Raw genomic sequence first — 14,804 nt, 5'->3', positions numbered from 1 at the left:
AAAAAAAAAGTTGCCCGTCAAGGAGAAGAGTTGAAAAAAATTGCAGTCCGAAAGGGACGAAATAAAAAACCGCCTCTTAGTTTATGAAAACAACAACGAAATTCAGTCATTTGTTCAGGTATTACAAAGAGCGGAAAAAGGAGACAAAGCGTTTTTATTTCATCTAAGTTAGTTTGCATTACTTGGGAAACTCGGTATACAAGTTCTACCTATGTAAAGTTTTTACTTTGCGTACGTGGTCACGAGAAGTGAATAAAAGTACTGATAGATTGCTTCAAGCAGAACCTCTCGATGGAAGTTCATTACCCGGTCGTGCATCGTACGGGTTACCGTCACCGATAGCGTTCAGGCGTATTCTAGAACAGATTTCCACCCCTGTGACAGTCTGTTGGCGTTTGTGGCATAATCAGCACTTCCAATGACGACTTAAAAGATTTTATTTGCAGTTTCCAAATATAAAACGCATTATTTACGCCTTGACTGGAGTGGAGATCGCGCGCCGTGCCGACGCAGCTGTGAAGGCGCTATCAGAAGCCGGATGGATGGATGGATGTTATGAGCGTCCCCTTTGGAACTGGGCGGTGGGTTGCGCCACCAAGCTCTTGCTGTTATACTGCTTAATGTCCTACCTAGGTTAAACAATGAAAAAAAAAAAACACTATGAACTACCACGCCCAAATTTTCTGATCCCCTGCTGCGAACTGTGCTTTTGTACGTCTCCGTCTTTTGTCGTTTCCGTACTTTTCTTCCACCAATCCTCCGATCGTCTCTTACTAATGCCTATTGCGGACATGTTTGCTTTACCGCTGCTCTCGCTTCCGCTGAACCCAAGTGCTTCAGGAGGCCAGTGGTGCCTAAATCGACCGCTGGGTAGCCGTCTTCGCATTCTAATAAAACATGCTCCGTCGTTTCCCTCCCCGAGCAGTGGCGCCGCAGCGGGCGCACGGAGAACTAGGCCCGAGACGCCGTTCAGGCGTGACGCAGCGGGCTGCACCTTGTGCTTTTGGATCGAGCGGCCGTGACACAGGTCTCAGTGACTGATTGTGTTCCTGTGTTCCTCTATCCGTTTTTCTATTCCGTTACGCTAAGCACCTGTATAAGAAAGTAAACCGGACGCTCCTTTCCTGGCTTCTTTCTCGTTACGTGGCTTCGCGGAACACATGCTGCAAGAAAAATTCAAACGACAATTTTGCTCAATAAATATAATAAGCTAATTAACCTTTTAATTATTACCTTTAGGTCCCATGTAATTGCGAAATTAAAGTCGAGGAGTAATCAAGTCATGTCTGCAAATAGCAGACAATTTTTATCGCACCACTTTGGAGATCTTCGCCCTAAAAACAATGCCTGGCGTACCTGTTGAAATATCGCCCCGTACTGCTTAGTAGCACATTTTGTCGCCCTGGAACTGCCGCAGTCGCACATGGAGTATAAACGTTTGTGAATGCCGCAGTTCGCTATTTATTATATGGGACATACTAATTAAATAGCACACACTTGACAAAAATGAGATGCAAAGTATGTTCGCGCAACATTTATGAGTTTTCTGCCGTATTCGTGCACAAACCTTCTCATGGCACATTTTTTTAACAACTTTTTTTGTTGTTGACAGCAGCGTTCGCGAATAATCAGTCAAGTACACGGCCAGTGCACGACGATCTCGCGAATGGCTTCGCGCCGCTCGAGTCCTCATCTCGTCTTGCAACGCGCGAACCGCTTTTGTTACCACCTACGTGATTACCACATCTGTACTGAAGCTGCACGTGACGCCGAAGCAAAATGACCATGGGCCATGTGGCCTTCGAGCGTTTTCTCCCATGGGGCGGGCGCAGCATAGGTTTCGAAACGGCACCGTATCCAAGTGACGTCTGAGATGACGCATCCTTCGCGGTGGCCGGAAGATGGCGCTTCGCGTATCGATTGTTCTGCAGTTCGGGTCGCTTCGAAGTGGAGAAAGACGACACCGATTTGGGGCTTTTTATGGCTTCGGAGGAATTCTAGCCGCGTAGAAATCGCACGGAGGGGACTGTCGTCGAGCCAGCAGTGAGGGCGACCGACGCTAGGGGTGCTCGGTTTCGAATCGCGATTTCCTGCGGGTCACAGCCGGCCTCTTCCCCTGTCAAGTGACGTAGCCCTCCCTCAGCCGCCCGACCTATGCAGTACTGATAGCCGAGCAGCAGCCGCCGCGATGATCGTCAAGGAATTGTGAGTAGCTCTCGCACGATTCTCGCTGTGGCCCGTCGAGCGAGCCTAGGGCCCGTTGTTTCGCTCGAGGTCGCTCGAGCGGACGCCGCGAACGTAGTTTCCAAGCCGATGCTCTCCGCCGGGGCTCGGCGACTTTCAATGGACAGTGTGGGGGTGGCGCCTCGCGTCCTTTCCGCTCGGTGTTACGGCTCGCGTTGGTGGCCGAGGCTTTGCCTAGTCGCCGACGGGCTGCAGCTTTTGCGATTGGATCGTTGTACGGCGCGGTTTCTCACCCCTTTTCTCTGGTTGCAGTCGCGTCGTTCTTCCGATTACCGTGGAAGAGGTAAGCTTCGGCCGGCATTCTCCCCACGGCGTGGCCGCGGAGCGCGCGCGCACACAGGGACCGGACCGGGGCGCACCGAGTGGCCGGCCGGTGCCGTGCGCGCGCGCGCTCCGACGTCACGGCCGGCCGTTTCCGGGGTTGACGCTGAACGCGTTGCCGGCCAACTGCAGTACCAGGTGGGCCAGCTGTACTCGGTGGCTGAGGCGAGCAAGAACGAGACGGGCGGCGGCGAGGGCATCGAGGTGATCAAGAATGAACCCTTCGAGGGCAAGGACCTGCTCGGCGGCAAGTTCACCAAGGGCCAGTACACCTACAAGATCTACCACCTGGAAAGCAAAGTGCCCGCGTTCATCCGCATGCTGATGCCTAAGGGTTCCCTCGCGGTCCACGAGGAGGCCTGGAACGCCTACCCCTACTGCCGCACCGTGCTCACCAACCCGGACTACATGGCCAGCAACTTCACAATCTGCATCGAGACCATGCACGCGCCCGACAACGGAAGCCAGGAGAACGTACGTTGGCATGCATGTTTGTCGCTTCGTGAAAGTCTGGGCGCAGTGCTGCTGGAAATGTTTTCCGGTTTTCCTTTTTTAGGAGTTCTACACTCTTTGCAGACCTTCACATATTGCTTTGCACACTGCTGGTACACCTACACTATTTGAAGCAGCACACAGTTAGGCGCAGCCTTTGTCAAAAGATGCCCCCAGAGCATTACTGTACAAGTCTTGCGCCACTGTGCTGTGACCGTGGAACTTCTGAATTTAGAAAGCTCTTGAAGAGGAGGAAGAGTTTTCCTTCCTTTCTAGACCAGTGTGTATACAGCAGGAGGCTGACTAGGCATCTAGGAGCTAGTTACGGTCATGCACTGAAAATGTCTGTTTCATCTCACAAAGGCTGTACATTCCTGCAACAGGCAGTTGAACTTTGAGCACTCTGCGACACCGAGGCACTTACCACAGTATTTATTTTTCTCTGAGTAGGCAACATGAACAGCTAATGGTACAGTTTTAGCTTGCCCATACTTTATGTGAAAACAGAGTTACGGTAACATGCTGGCAGTAACAATGCTGGTTGCAATGTCTCGTGATGCTTTGTCTGACAAGATGTTAAACGTTTGTGTTGCATAGGTGTTCCTGTCGAAGCAGTATAAAGTAAATCCCCACATGTTGTCAATTGCATTGCTGTTGACGCTTTAAACCAGCGAATAAGTAGCATATGGCCAGTTACTGCGATAATAAGTCTGTGTTCGTTCTGGTCAAACTCCGCGCCACAAGGTGGCAGCACCAAGCCGGCTACTTGCATTTGCGCCACTAACCCAGCATTCTGTTAATGGTGATTACGTCTAGGGACAAGCCAAAACTCTAGCGGGACCAACAGTGCAAACTTCTAGAACTACTGCAGAGGGCAGCAGCAATCGCTGTTTTATAGCAGTATTAGCATATACATGATTCAGTGTATCTCTTTTGCAATATACTTGTATATGAGGAAAACTTTTATTTTATTAAACAGTCCTTCAAAGACCTGGCAGTCAAAGCAGAGTTAATTTGTCCATTTTAGTTGTGTGAAGCCCATTTATATGAATAGTCTCATGGAAGATGTATGCATGGTTTCATAAATTGATTACGTTTGCATCAAAATTGGTAACATTTACCCGAAAGAAAATCTGCTGCACATATCAGTCACTTGAGGCAGGAAGGAACTTCTGTGCTAGGGCTGGGCTTCTGACCATCCATAAGTGAGTTACTTTCTCATGCAGCTATTTCTGTACTCCTAGCCACCCTGCTCTTGCTTTTCTGTGCAAATTTATTTGATGTGCAAGAAACTTTCAAGTCATTGAGCATTATGGTTGGCGTGCGTAGCTGTGCAGTTGTGTAAAGTCTATGTAATTAGTGTGACCCCTTGCAATATTAGAATGTTAGACATTCACCTCTTCTAAGGAAGCACCAAATGCAATATTAGTATTTGATATTGGCTGTCATGTGCCTGATCAGAGTGTTCTTTCCTGGGCCGTGTTGTGGCTCTTCAGGGCCCCTTGCAACACGTTTGTAAAGAAAGCTGTACTGCTTTTTCTCAGCATTGAATTGCTAAAAATGCCTCAGGAGGTCCACTGGGGCTTGGAGTTGACTCTATCCGTACAAGATACCTGTACTTTTGAAACAAAAGTACACAAGGAGAGCTTTCAGTTTATAAAATGTCATCCTTGACAGGTGGCTATTAAGTCCGTCTTAGAAATTTTCCTCCCCCACAGAGGCGTCTGTGTCAGCAGGTGCGTTGCGGCACCACGGCTGAGGACGTTGCGGTTGGCCCCTCCCGCATTTCACCGTACGTGGCTTAGTCGTGTCCAAGTAAAAGTTGTGTCCGGGGGGTTGAGCTGAAGCCGGGTGTTTAGATCTTTATGGCCCCTCGGGGGAGACAACACACCTCTTAGGCCTCAGTTTCATGTATACCACCCCTGGAATGACCCACTTGGGCAAAATTGGTAGTTGCCTTTTCCTGTCCACCTCTCCAATCTTCGTCTTTCTCTCTCACTTGCAATCTTTCCTCTCCTCTGTTTATTTTCCTTTTACTTCCGACTTCACAGGCAACAAGAGTTAACCTCGTGCATCATATCTCGCCTTGGGTATATGTATTTGGTTATAGTGGAGATGTACCACTGGCATGTGCAGAACTGAATACTTCAAGTCTTGTGTCATCTCCTGGTTGGGCTCCATGCTGGGCGGTGGCCATACCAGCTGAATATAGCATTATATTTACGGCATCCAATTTTCCTGCACCCCTTGATCACTCCGTCGAGAGGGGATGCATCGAAGAATCCCTCAACTTCTTTATGGAGCCCAAAGAAACTTTCCCAAAGTACCATGTAATTTGCAGTCAGCAAGGAACCAAGACAGTCTGCACAATATCTGCTTTTGTTGTGGCGAAATCTTTCACAGACAATTGGCCCAGGCTACAAAGTAACTAAGATGGGAAGTAGCAACCTTCTTCTTGAAGTTCGTGACAAGACGCAGTACAGAAAATTGCCCAGACTAATTGCTTTTGGAGATGTTCCGATTTCTGTGGGCCCCCACAAATCCTTAACACTGTCTGCAATGTTATCTATGAAAATGACCTGCTTGATCTTAGTGAAAGTGAGCTACTTGAGGGTTGGCAAAATCGGAATGTTGTAAAGGTCCAGAGAATAACCATCAGGTGTGACAAGGAAATCCCCACAAAACATGTAGTCATAAGTTTTGGAACAAGCAAACTACTGAAAAATACTACAAACTCCCTGTAAGGCCATACATTCCGAATCTGTGACGATGCTTCAAGTGTCGGCGGTTAAGGCACGGTTCGCAAAGCTGTCGAGGGTGTACTACTTGTGCAAAATTTGCATCCCATGAACACTTGCCTGACACCTGCACTTGCACCTGCACTTGTGCTAACTGTGATGTAGATCACCCCACATACTCCTGTTCGTGTCCGTTGTGGAAAAAAGAAAAGCAAATCATCGAAATCAAAATCAAACTTTTCATTCCGAGAGGCACGCAAATGCTTCTCTGTGAACCAGTCTATGAACCAGCCGGGGGGCAGTGCCACATCTTTTGGCGGCCACAAGAGTCATACGGAGCGTAACTGCAGTCACGCCATCAGCTCCCCTTGCTGGAGCAACCAGTGCTGTTCCGCCCCCTGCGAAGGAGGGCCAGCAGACTCTGGGGCCTGCCAGACCCAGGGCCACTGCCCGTGCAGATAGGCTTGAAGCCCTCGCGAACATGCCTACTGAGTGGGCACTAACCACCGCCTCAGACGAGGTGATGGATACAACCACAACACCGGCGTCACAGATAACCAAGGAATAGTGCAGTCCCTCGAGCGCACTGGGAAAAAAGAAAAATCCTGCATCACCTAACTTAATCTATTTTTCTTAGACCACACGAAACTCGTATATGTATACACAGATACTATAGTGGAATGGTGGGTGTTTACTCCAAAATCTCGATGGCGTTAAGGAACTCCAAGTTCAAACTCCAAGTTCAATCTAAGGGTGTTGTGTGTCCAAGAAATGCATCTTAATACTTCACACACAAACCTTCTCCTGCACCAGGCCATTTACCACTATAACAGCAACGATGCCGTTGGCTTGTCAGGCAATGTGGCCATAGCAGTAGATAAGGGTGTTGCTTGCTGGCAATTACAGCATAATACGTCCCTAGAGGCAGTTGCAGTCTGTGCAGTACTCTTAATAAGATGGTAACAATTATGTCACTATACGTCCCCCCGAACTACCACCTATCAGAAGCAGTATTTCACATCTTTATGTATGAGCTGCCCGGGCCTTATGTTTTCATCGATCTTAAGGCACATAACATCGTTTGGGGAGATTGTCGTTGTGATGCCAGAGGGCACTTGGCAGAAAACTTCCTCTTCTCTACAGGTGCATGCCTAAACATAAGAAAGAGCCTACATTCTTAGCATGGCAAACATAACATTCTCATCAATACATAACATTCTCATCAATCGACTTAAGCATTACATCTAGTACACTTGTGCCGTATCTAGAGTGCAACATGATTAAGAATCCATATGGGAGTGACCATTTTCCGGTTGTCATAAAATTAACTAAAGGTGATTAGTGCTCCCCACACCCAATAGGAAAGTCTAGTCAGCCAACTGGAAGCAGTATAGACAACTCTCATGTATGACCTGGGAAGACATCCCTACTCTTTTTATCGATCATGTAGTGGCATGTTTGACAGCGTTTATTGTTGATGCAGCATCAGTATGTATCCCTGAATCAAATGGATCACCTTCCAAATGACGTTTTCCCTGGTCGAATGGGGAGTGTAAAGAAGCTTGCAGAAGTCAAAATAAGGCTTGGAGTCACCTTCGCGACTCTCCAACTACAGAGAACTTGATTAGCTTCAAGAAAAAGTTGGCAGGTAGATGAATTGGCCCCCATACCAAAAGGGAAAGCTGGCAGAAGTACACCTCTAGCATAAATTCTTATACAGGCGAAAGAAAAGCCTGGAACTTAGTAAACAAGATAAATGGTCGTGAAACTCATCTTCTACCACTAGTACGCAAGGAGGCACTCTTGAGGACCTAGCCGATTCTCTAGGGGCATATTTTGAACACGTTTCTAGTTCATTCCATTACTTGGACACATTCCTGAGATACCAGTGACAAGCGGAGTGACAGCCTCTGGATTGGAAAGGAAATAGAAATGAACCTTACAGCTGTCCATTTAACATGGTAGTGTTTCAGGCTGCATTAAATTGTAATAAATCGGTCCCTGGAAACGATCGAATAGTTTATAAGGTGATCGAACACTTACACCCCAAAGCACACAAAACAATCCTACCACTTTTTAATGCCATATTTTCTGCCAGCTACATTCAGTCCGTTTGGAAAGAAGCAGTCATAATAACTATCCTCAAGGAGGGCAAGGACCTATATTCAGGCAGTAGTTACAGGCCTATAGCCCTGACAAGCTGCCTATGCAAACACTTTGGGAAAATGATAAACTGATGCCTGATCCATTATCTTGAAACCAACAAAATACTAGAGCCCTTGCAGGGTGGTTTTAGAGACGCTGGAACCACAACAGATCACCTTGTCCGCATCGAAGCGAATATCCACAATGCCTTTGTGCACAAACAGTTCTTATTATAAGTATTTTTAGATATGGAGATGGCATATGACACAACTTGGCGTTTTGGAATTCATGATGCGGCTGGTATGGGAGTCAGAGGCAACCTCTTGAATGTGATTCAATGCTCCCTCTCTAATTGCAAGTTCTGTGTTGGGTTTGGTAATGTGTTACCTCATCCATTGATAAAAGAAATGAGTGTACCACAAGGTGATGTGCTGAGCTGCACTTGCTATGTAGTGTCATACCACACACTGTTTTATTATGTACGTGGATGATGTACAAATAGGATGTAAATCATGTAGTATTTCGATCTTTGAGCGACATGTACAGCATGGCTTAAACAAATGATCTAAGTGAGCTGATGAGAATGGATTTAAACTAAACCCTCAAAAAGCATGTGTGTTCTATTCTCGAACAAGAGAGGTATACTGCCTGACCCCGCTATCTATCTTAATGGAGAGCGGCTATCTGTCAGCCATGAACTTTCATTTTTAGGAATTATCTTAAGACTCCAAACTAACTTTTGTTCCTCACCTTGGGTATCTGAGAGCGAAGTGTCTGAAGTCAATGAATCTAAAGCTCTTGTCCTGCACATCTTGGGGAAGTGACTGGAGATGCCATTTGAGCCTCTTTGAAAGCCTTATACGGTCCCGCCTTCACCACGGAGCTATAGTATATAGCTCTGCTGTGCCTAGTGCTTTGAAGGTGCTAGATCCCGGTCACCACTTGCGTATACGCCTTTCTACAGGTACATTCAGGACTAGTCCGGTAGAAAGCCTGTATGTGGAATCTAATGAATGGTGCCTACATCTCCAGACGACATATTTAAGTTTTTCCTAAGCTCTCAAGATTAGATCAGATGTGGAACATTTATATCACTCACCTATTCGTGACATGTCTACTGCCAGGCTGTTTTGTAACCACCCAGCTGTTGCGGCTCCATTGAACTTTTATTTGGAAGCAAATGAAGATACCTTCATTTGGAAGCACTGGCAGAAGATACAGGTGTCCCATTTTTAGAACATTTCCTACTGGCTCATTCATTGTCCACACCATCCACAATTCATCGATAACATTAACATTTTCCATAGTGCTCTTTGGCCGTACATGGCCCTTGCGCCATAAAACGCCACACATCATAGAAATATCAGTCTCACCTTGTTTCTTGTTTTCTCAGAATTGGTAAAGGTTCGGGGCCATGGGCCCAATTCTTGGCCACTGTGGGCACATTGCGATGAAGACAGAATGAAAAAGTGCTCATGCAGTGCTGAGATATTGGCACAGCAGCAAGTGATTCAAATTCATCGGGACGAGGTTGGTGTGTACTTGACCTAGTATCTGCAGTTGCATCCATCCCGAGCTCTGGGGGGACCCTGTAGCACCGATTGGGGGGCAGGTTGTGAAGCTGCAACAGGCAGGTGCCACTGACAGATGTGCCATGTCAGTAGGACTCTGTTGCTGTCTTTGGATGCAACAACAAGGAAACATAACAAATCGGAAGCTATTGTACATGAACCTGTGAGATGGGATTGGTGTGTCAGATTGTAAAAGCAAGGAAAACGTAACCAGTACGAATCTGTCAGTGACATTCTACTGAACTCAATGATTTAATAGAATAAACAGTTGTCAGTTTGTGCATGTCGATGTTGTGTGCATCCTTATCATGCATACTTGTTACTGAGTAGCACATTTCAATTCAACACATAAAACCAACAAGCCCCAACTTTAACCCTTCTGCAAATGACGATTATAGAGCAACAGATATTTCCATTGTTGAGTTGCTATGTATCTGAATTTGGCCTTAATTGATACATCCTGGCTGCGGTGGCCGCATTTCAATGGGGGCGAAATGCAAGTTCGCCTGTGTATCATGCTTTGGGTGCATGTTAAAGAACCCTAGGTGGTCAAAGTTAATCCAGAGTCCCCCACTATGGCATGTCTCATTATCAGATAGTGGTTTTGACACGTAGAACCCCAGAATTTAATTTTTAATTTTAATAATTGATACAGATGCAACTCTTGGAAACTGAAAAAATAATGGTGCTTAGGACTACATTGAGCTTAGCTAGAGCTGTGTGTGAGAAACTTGCCGAAACCGTCAGATGCATATGGTTTCAAATACTGCTACACTGTTCTTTGGCATGTGTACCATGCATTGCAGTGGGACCACAATGCCACCATTGCTTGGAGTGCAACAGAACTAGGCAGCATAAAAACAGGGGCTATGGTCTAGCCTATGTGGGACATTACTTCACGGACATGAACACCATTAGAAATGCGCTCAGTGTTTCGGGACATAGCACTGGTTTCACTGTGAGGTCAGGATTAGATCATTTTTGTTCTGCATATAAGAGTGGTCCAGAAAAGTGCACAAACAGTGCCAATGTAGTGGGCATTGTCACTAGTTACATTTTGCGCTGTTATGACAGCACTTGACCTTGAAAAGTGCGACGTGTGACAGAGAATACTGTTATTGTAATGCAGTACAGTAATCTGTTAAAATGATCTGTCCATGTGGTAATATTGTAGGTGGTTACAGTGGAATGACCTGTTGCATATGCTGCTTTGGTGTTGTTGAAGGTACTACTTAAAGGAACACTGAATGCACTTACTAAGTCAACATGGACTGTTAAAATACCATTCCAGAAACCTCACAGCGCTTTTGTGCCAAGAAAAAACTTAGTTTACGAGAAAATTGTGTCTGAAGGGTCCGCATACCTTTAGTGCAATTCAAATCGTTCACACTAAGCAGGGTGTGGTGACGTTGCATACGCCATCGCCACCCTTTACTGCCGTCAGTGAGCAAAACAGCACCCAACAGCCGGCGTTATGGTTCTCTGGGCAAAACGCAAACACGTGGCCACAGAGAAACTGAGCCAAGACAGAGCGTTATATTTGCTGCTGCAGCTGCTCTTGGTCAAGTGACGTAGAACTGTTCGGCAATCCTGCACCATCACATGGATGTGGCATTCCCTGCTACTTGCAGTTTCTGAGTGTCTCGCGAGCCAGCAAACCAAGTGCAGCACTGAGCAACAACAAAACTACTGAAACACGAAAGCGCAGGTGACGCAAAGTAGGAGAAAACGAAACCGTTCAACTACCCACATTATTGTAAAGGGTAACGTTAATGAGTTATTTCTTCTAAATATCAAATAGAACTGGACCAGTAGCATTTTCTTTCATGATGATCTCTTTATTATGAGTGGTTGAGTACTAGTGACAATTATTAGGAGTGCCTTCGAGCTAGTACTCCAGTGTTTCGGAGGAATCTCTAATAGTGTCCTGCATTTACCTAAATTTCTCTATTACTAAAGCTCTTTTCATGATAATATTGATGCCTGAGACGCTCTCATAATCTATCACTTTAGCTGGACTTACTGTTTGCCTATAGTGTCCCTATAGGTTTCTAGCACAGGCCACACCGACTCGTTTGACGCTATGCTGCCAAGTGCGAGGTTGCAGGGTTGATCATCGGCCATGGACGCACTATGTGAGAACCATTATTTCATGCTTTCCAAGTGGTCCCCTGTGTTGATTTTGTATGCTAAATGCCATCAGTTATTCCATGTAGCCATTTTATATTTATGCGTAGAAAGACACAGACGAAAGAGGCTATTTACAGGCTATTTACACTGAACACCAGAGCGCCAGGCCGACATTCGCTCGCGCCAAGGCCACAGACCCACTTCGTTGTCGTTCTTGCGGCGGCTCATCCCTTGAGCATCGCTCAATGATATCGTAATACTACCCCCCGGCGGCAAAAGTGCCGTCACGGTGCTGTTAAATATCCAAGGCGCATGGAGAGTTGTAGGGTTTGAGTCGGGCGACGTGGACGATGTCACTGGTTGTCACAGCACAGGACGTAGTGGGCATGGCTAGAACTATTTTGTAGGTGACATCGGTCACTTGGCGAAGCACGTGATATGGGCCTGTGTAGCAGGAAAGCAGTTTTTCACAAAGGCCAACTTTACGCGATGGTGACCAAAGCAACACGAGGGTGCCGGGCACAAAATGGACATCACGGTGACGGAGGTCATAGCGTTGCTTTTGTTTGCCTTGAGAGACTTGTAGACGAGCGCGCGCAAGCTGGCGGGAATGGTCAGCATGGGCGATGGCATCACGGGCATAAGCGCTGGTTGATGCTGTGGTGGACGAAAGCACAGTGTCCAGTGGTAGCGTCGGTTCATGGCCATACAAGAGGTGAAAAGGAGAAAAGCCAGCAGTGTCGAGATGGGAAGAGCTGTACACAAAGGTAATGTAAGGTAGAGCCTGGTCCCAGTCACGGTGGTCGTCTGAAACTTATTTGGATAGCATGTCTGTAAGGGTGCGGTTCAAACGCTCAGTGAGGCCATGCGTTTGAGGGTGGTAGGAGGTGGTAAATTTATGCTGTATTGAGCAGGCACGCATGATGTCGTCAATGACTTTGGCTATGAACGTACGGCCACGGTCTGTTAGCAATTGACGCGGAGCACCATGAATCAAAATGATATCATGCAGGAGGAAATCCGTAACATCAGTTGCGCAACTGGTCGGAAGAGCACGGGTTACAGCATAGCGGGTTGCGTAGTCCGCCGCGATTGCAACCCACTTGTTTCCTGATGTAGATTCCGGAAATGGGCCGAGAAGGTCTAAGCCGACACGATGGAAGTGCTCGGCAGGGATGTCGAGCGGCTGCAGGTAACCAGCGGGGAGCTGGGAAGGCTTCTTGCGTCGTTGGCAAAGTTCACAAGCGGCGACGTAACGTCTTACGGAACGGGCAAGGCCCGGCCAGAAAAAATGGCGACGTACACGGTCATAGGTTCGAGATACGCCGAGGTGTCCTACTGTTGGTGCGTCGTGAAGCTCTTCTAGAACGGCTGAGCGGAGGTGTTTAGGTATGACAAGTAGGAGCTCAGTGCCGTCCGGATGAAGGTTACAACGATACAGAGTACCGTCGTGGAGGACGAAGAGGCGTAGAGTGGCGTAGGCCGGAGAGTGTTCAAAACGGTCTGAGTGCTCTGATGTAGGCATCACGACGCTGCTCGTCGGCAAAATGAAGCAGCTACGACACAGAGAATACGCAAGCAGCACCAGTAATATAGGAGGAATCAGGGTCGTCAACAGGGTAACGCGACAAGCTGTCAGCGTCTTGGTGCAGGCGGCCAGACTTGCAGACCACGGAATATGAAAATTCGTGTAGCCTCAAAGCCCATCGACCAAGCCGGCCTGTAGGATCTCTTTGCGATGAGAGCCAGCAGAGAGCATGATGGTCAGTGACTACGGAAAAAGGGCGACCGTAAAGGTAAGGACGGAACTTTGCAACCGCCCAGACTACAGCAAGGCATTTTTGTTCCGTAATGGAATAGTTGCGCTCCGATGGTGTGAGGAGGTGGCTCGCATAAGCAATAACGCGATCCTGGCCACGCTGTATCTGGGCTAAGACGGCACCTATGCCATGACCGCTGACATCTGTACGCAATTCTGTAGGGGCACCAGGGTCGAAGTGGGCGAGAACGTGTGGTGAGAAGAGAAGAGTAACGAGACGACAGAAGGCGGCGGCTTCTGCAGTACCCCACGAGAATTGTACGCCTTTCTTCAAAAGATTAGTGAGGGGTCTAGCAATTGCCGCAAAATCTTGAATAAAACGACGAAAGTACAAGCATAGCCCTACAAAACTTTGAACGTCTGCGGCTGTCTTCGGAACCGGAAAGTCTCGGACAGCGCGAGTTTTGTCAGGATCAGGCTGTACTCCGTAAGCGTCAGCCCAGAACAGTAATTTGGCGGCGACCGAAATGACATTTGGACGAGTTGAGTGGCAGCTTCGCCTTTCGAAATACATCAAGTGTAGCTGTTAGACGCTCAAGGTGAGTGTCGAACGTGGGCGAGAAGACGATGACATCGTCGAGGTAGCAGAGACATGTGGACCATTTAAACCTCGGAGCAAGGAGTTCATCATACGCTCAAAGGTGGCAGTTGCATAATCCAAACGGCATTAATTTAAATTGGTATAGGCCATCAGGTGTGTTGAACGCGTTTTTTTCTCTGTCCATATTGTCAACAGCAATCGGCCAGTATCCAGAACGAAAATCAATAGAAGAGAAATAGCTGGAACCGTGGAGGCAGTCAAGGGCGTCGTCTATATGTGGGAGCGGGTAGACGTCCCTCTTAGTAATGTTGTTCAGATGACGGTAGTCTACACAGAAGCGCCACGTGCCATCCTTCTTCTTAACCAACACTACAGGAGACGCCCAGGGACTCGAAGAAGGCTCCATGATGTTTTTGTCTAGCATTTTGTTCACTTCACTTTGAATTACTTGGTGTTCCGGCGCAGAAACTCGATACGGTCGTCGGTGAATAGAAGTAGCATCGCCAGTAAGAATTCGATGCTTGACCGCGAGCGTCTGGCCTAAAGGGCGATCGTCGAAGTCGAAAATATCTCTGTAAGACGATAATACTTGGTAAAGGTCTTCAGCCCGCGCAGAAGACGGGTCCGTCGCAACCATTTTCTGTATCATCGTATCGGCGGCCGAGGCTGGCATGATGGGCCTGCTAAGCTCGCAAGAAACATCGGTCGATAAAGTTGCCCTGTGATGGTCGCCGAGACAACGTTGGCAAGGCAAATGCCTTGCGGTAGAATTTGCTTTGCCAATCCAAAGTTAAAGATAGGCA

General features: G+C 47.4%; 1 protein-coding gene across 2 annotated transcripts in view; it reads left to right on the top strand.

Annotated features, from left to right (window-relative positions):
• Nucleotides 1-1,918: 1,918 nt before the first annotated feature.
• Nucleotides 1,919-14,804, top strand: part of vib (phosphatidylinositol transfer protein vib) — an 80,551-nt gene continuing 67,665 nt past the window's right edge. For both annotated transcript variants that reach the window (XM_075687035.1, XM_075687034.1), the window contains exons 1-3: nucleotides 1,919-2,205; nucleotides 2,497-2,527; nucleotides 2,698-3,039. In XM_075687035.1, coding sequence (XP_075543150.1) covers nucleotides 2,189-2,205; nucleotides 2,497-2,527; nucleotides 2,698-3,039 — 390 coding nt within the window. In that variant the 5' untranslated portion in view covers nucleotides 1,919-2,188. The remainder of the gene's footprint in view (nucleotides 2,206-2,496; nucleotides 2,528-2,697; nucleotides 3,040-14,804) is intronic.

The sequence above is a fragment of the Dermacentor variabilis genome, chromosome 3 (assembly GCF_050947875.1).
Source record: "Dermacentor variabilis isolate Ectoservices chromosome 3, ASM5094787v1, whole genome shotgun sequence".
NCBI lineage: Eukaryota > Metazoa > Arthropoda > Arachnida > Ixodida > Ixodidae > Dermacentor > Dermacentor variabilis.
The sequence above is the reverse complement of the archived record's forward strand: the minus strand, read 5'-3'. Positions and strand labels throughout refer to the sequence as shown.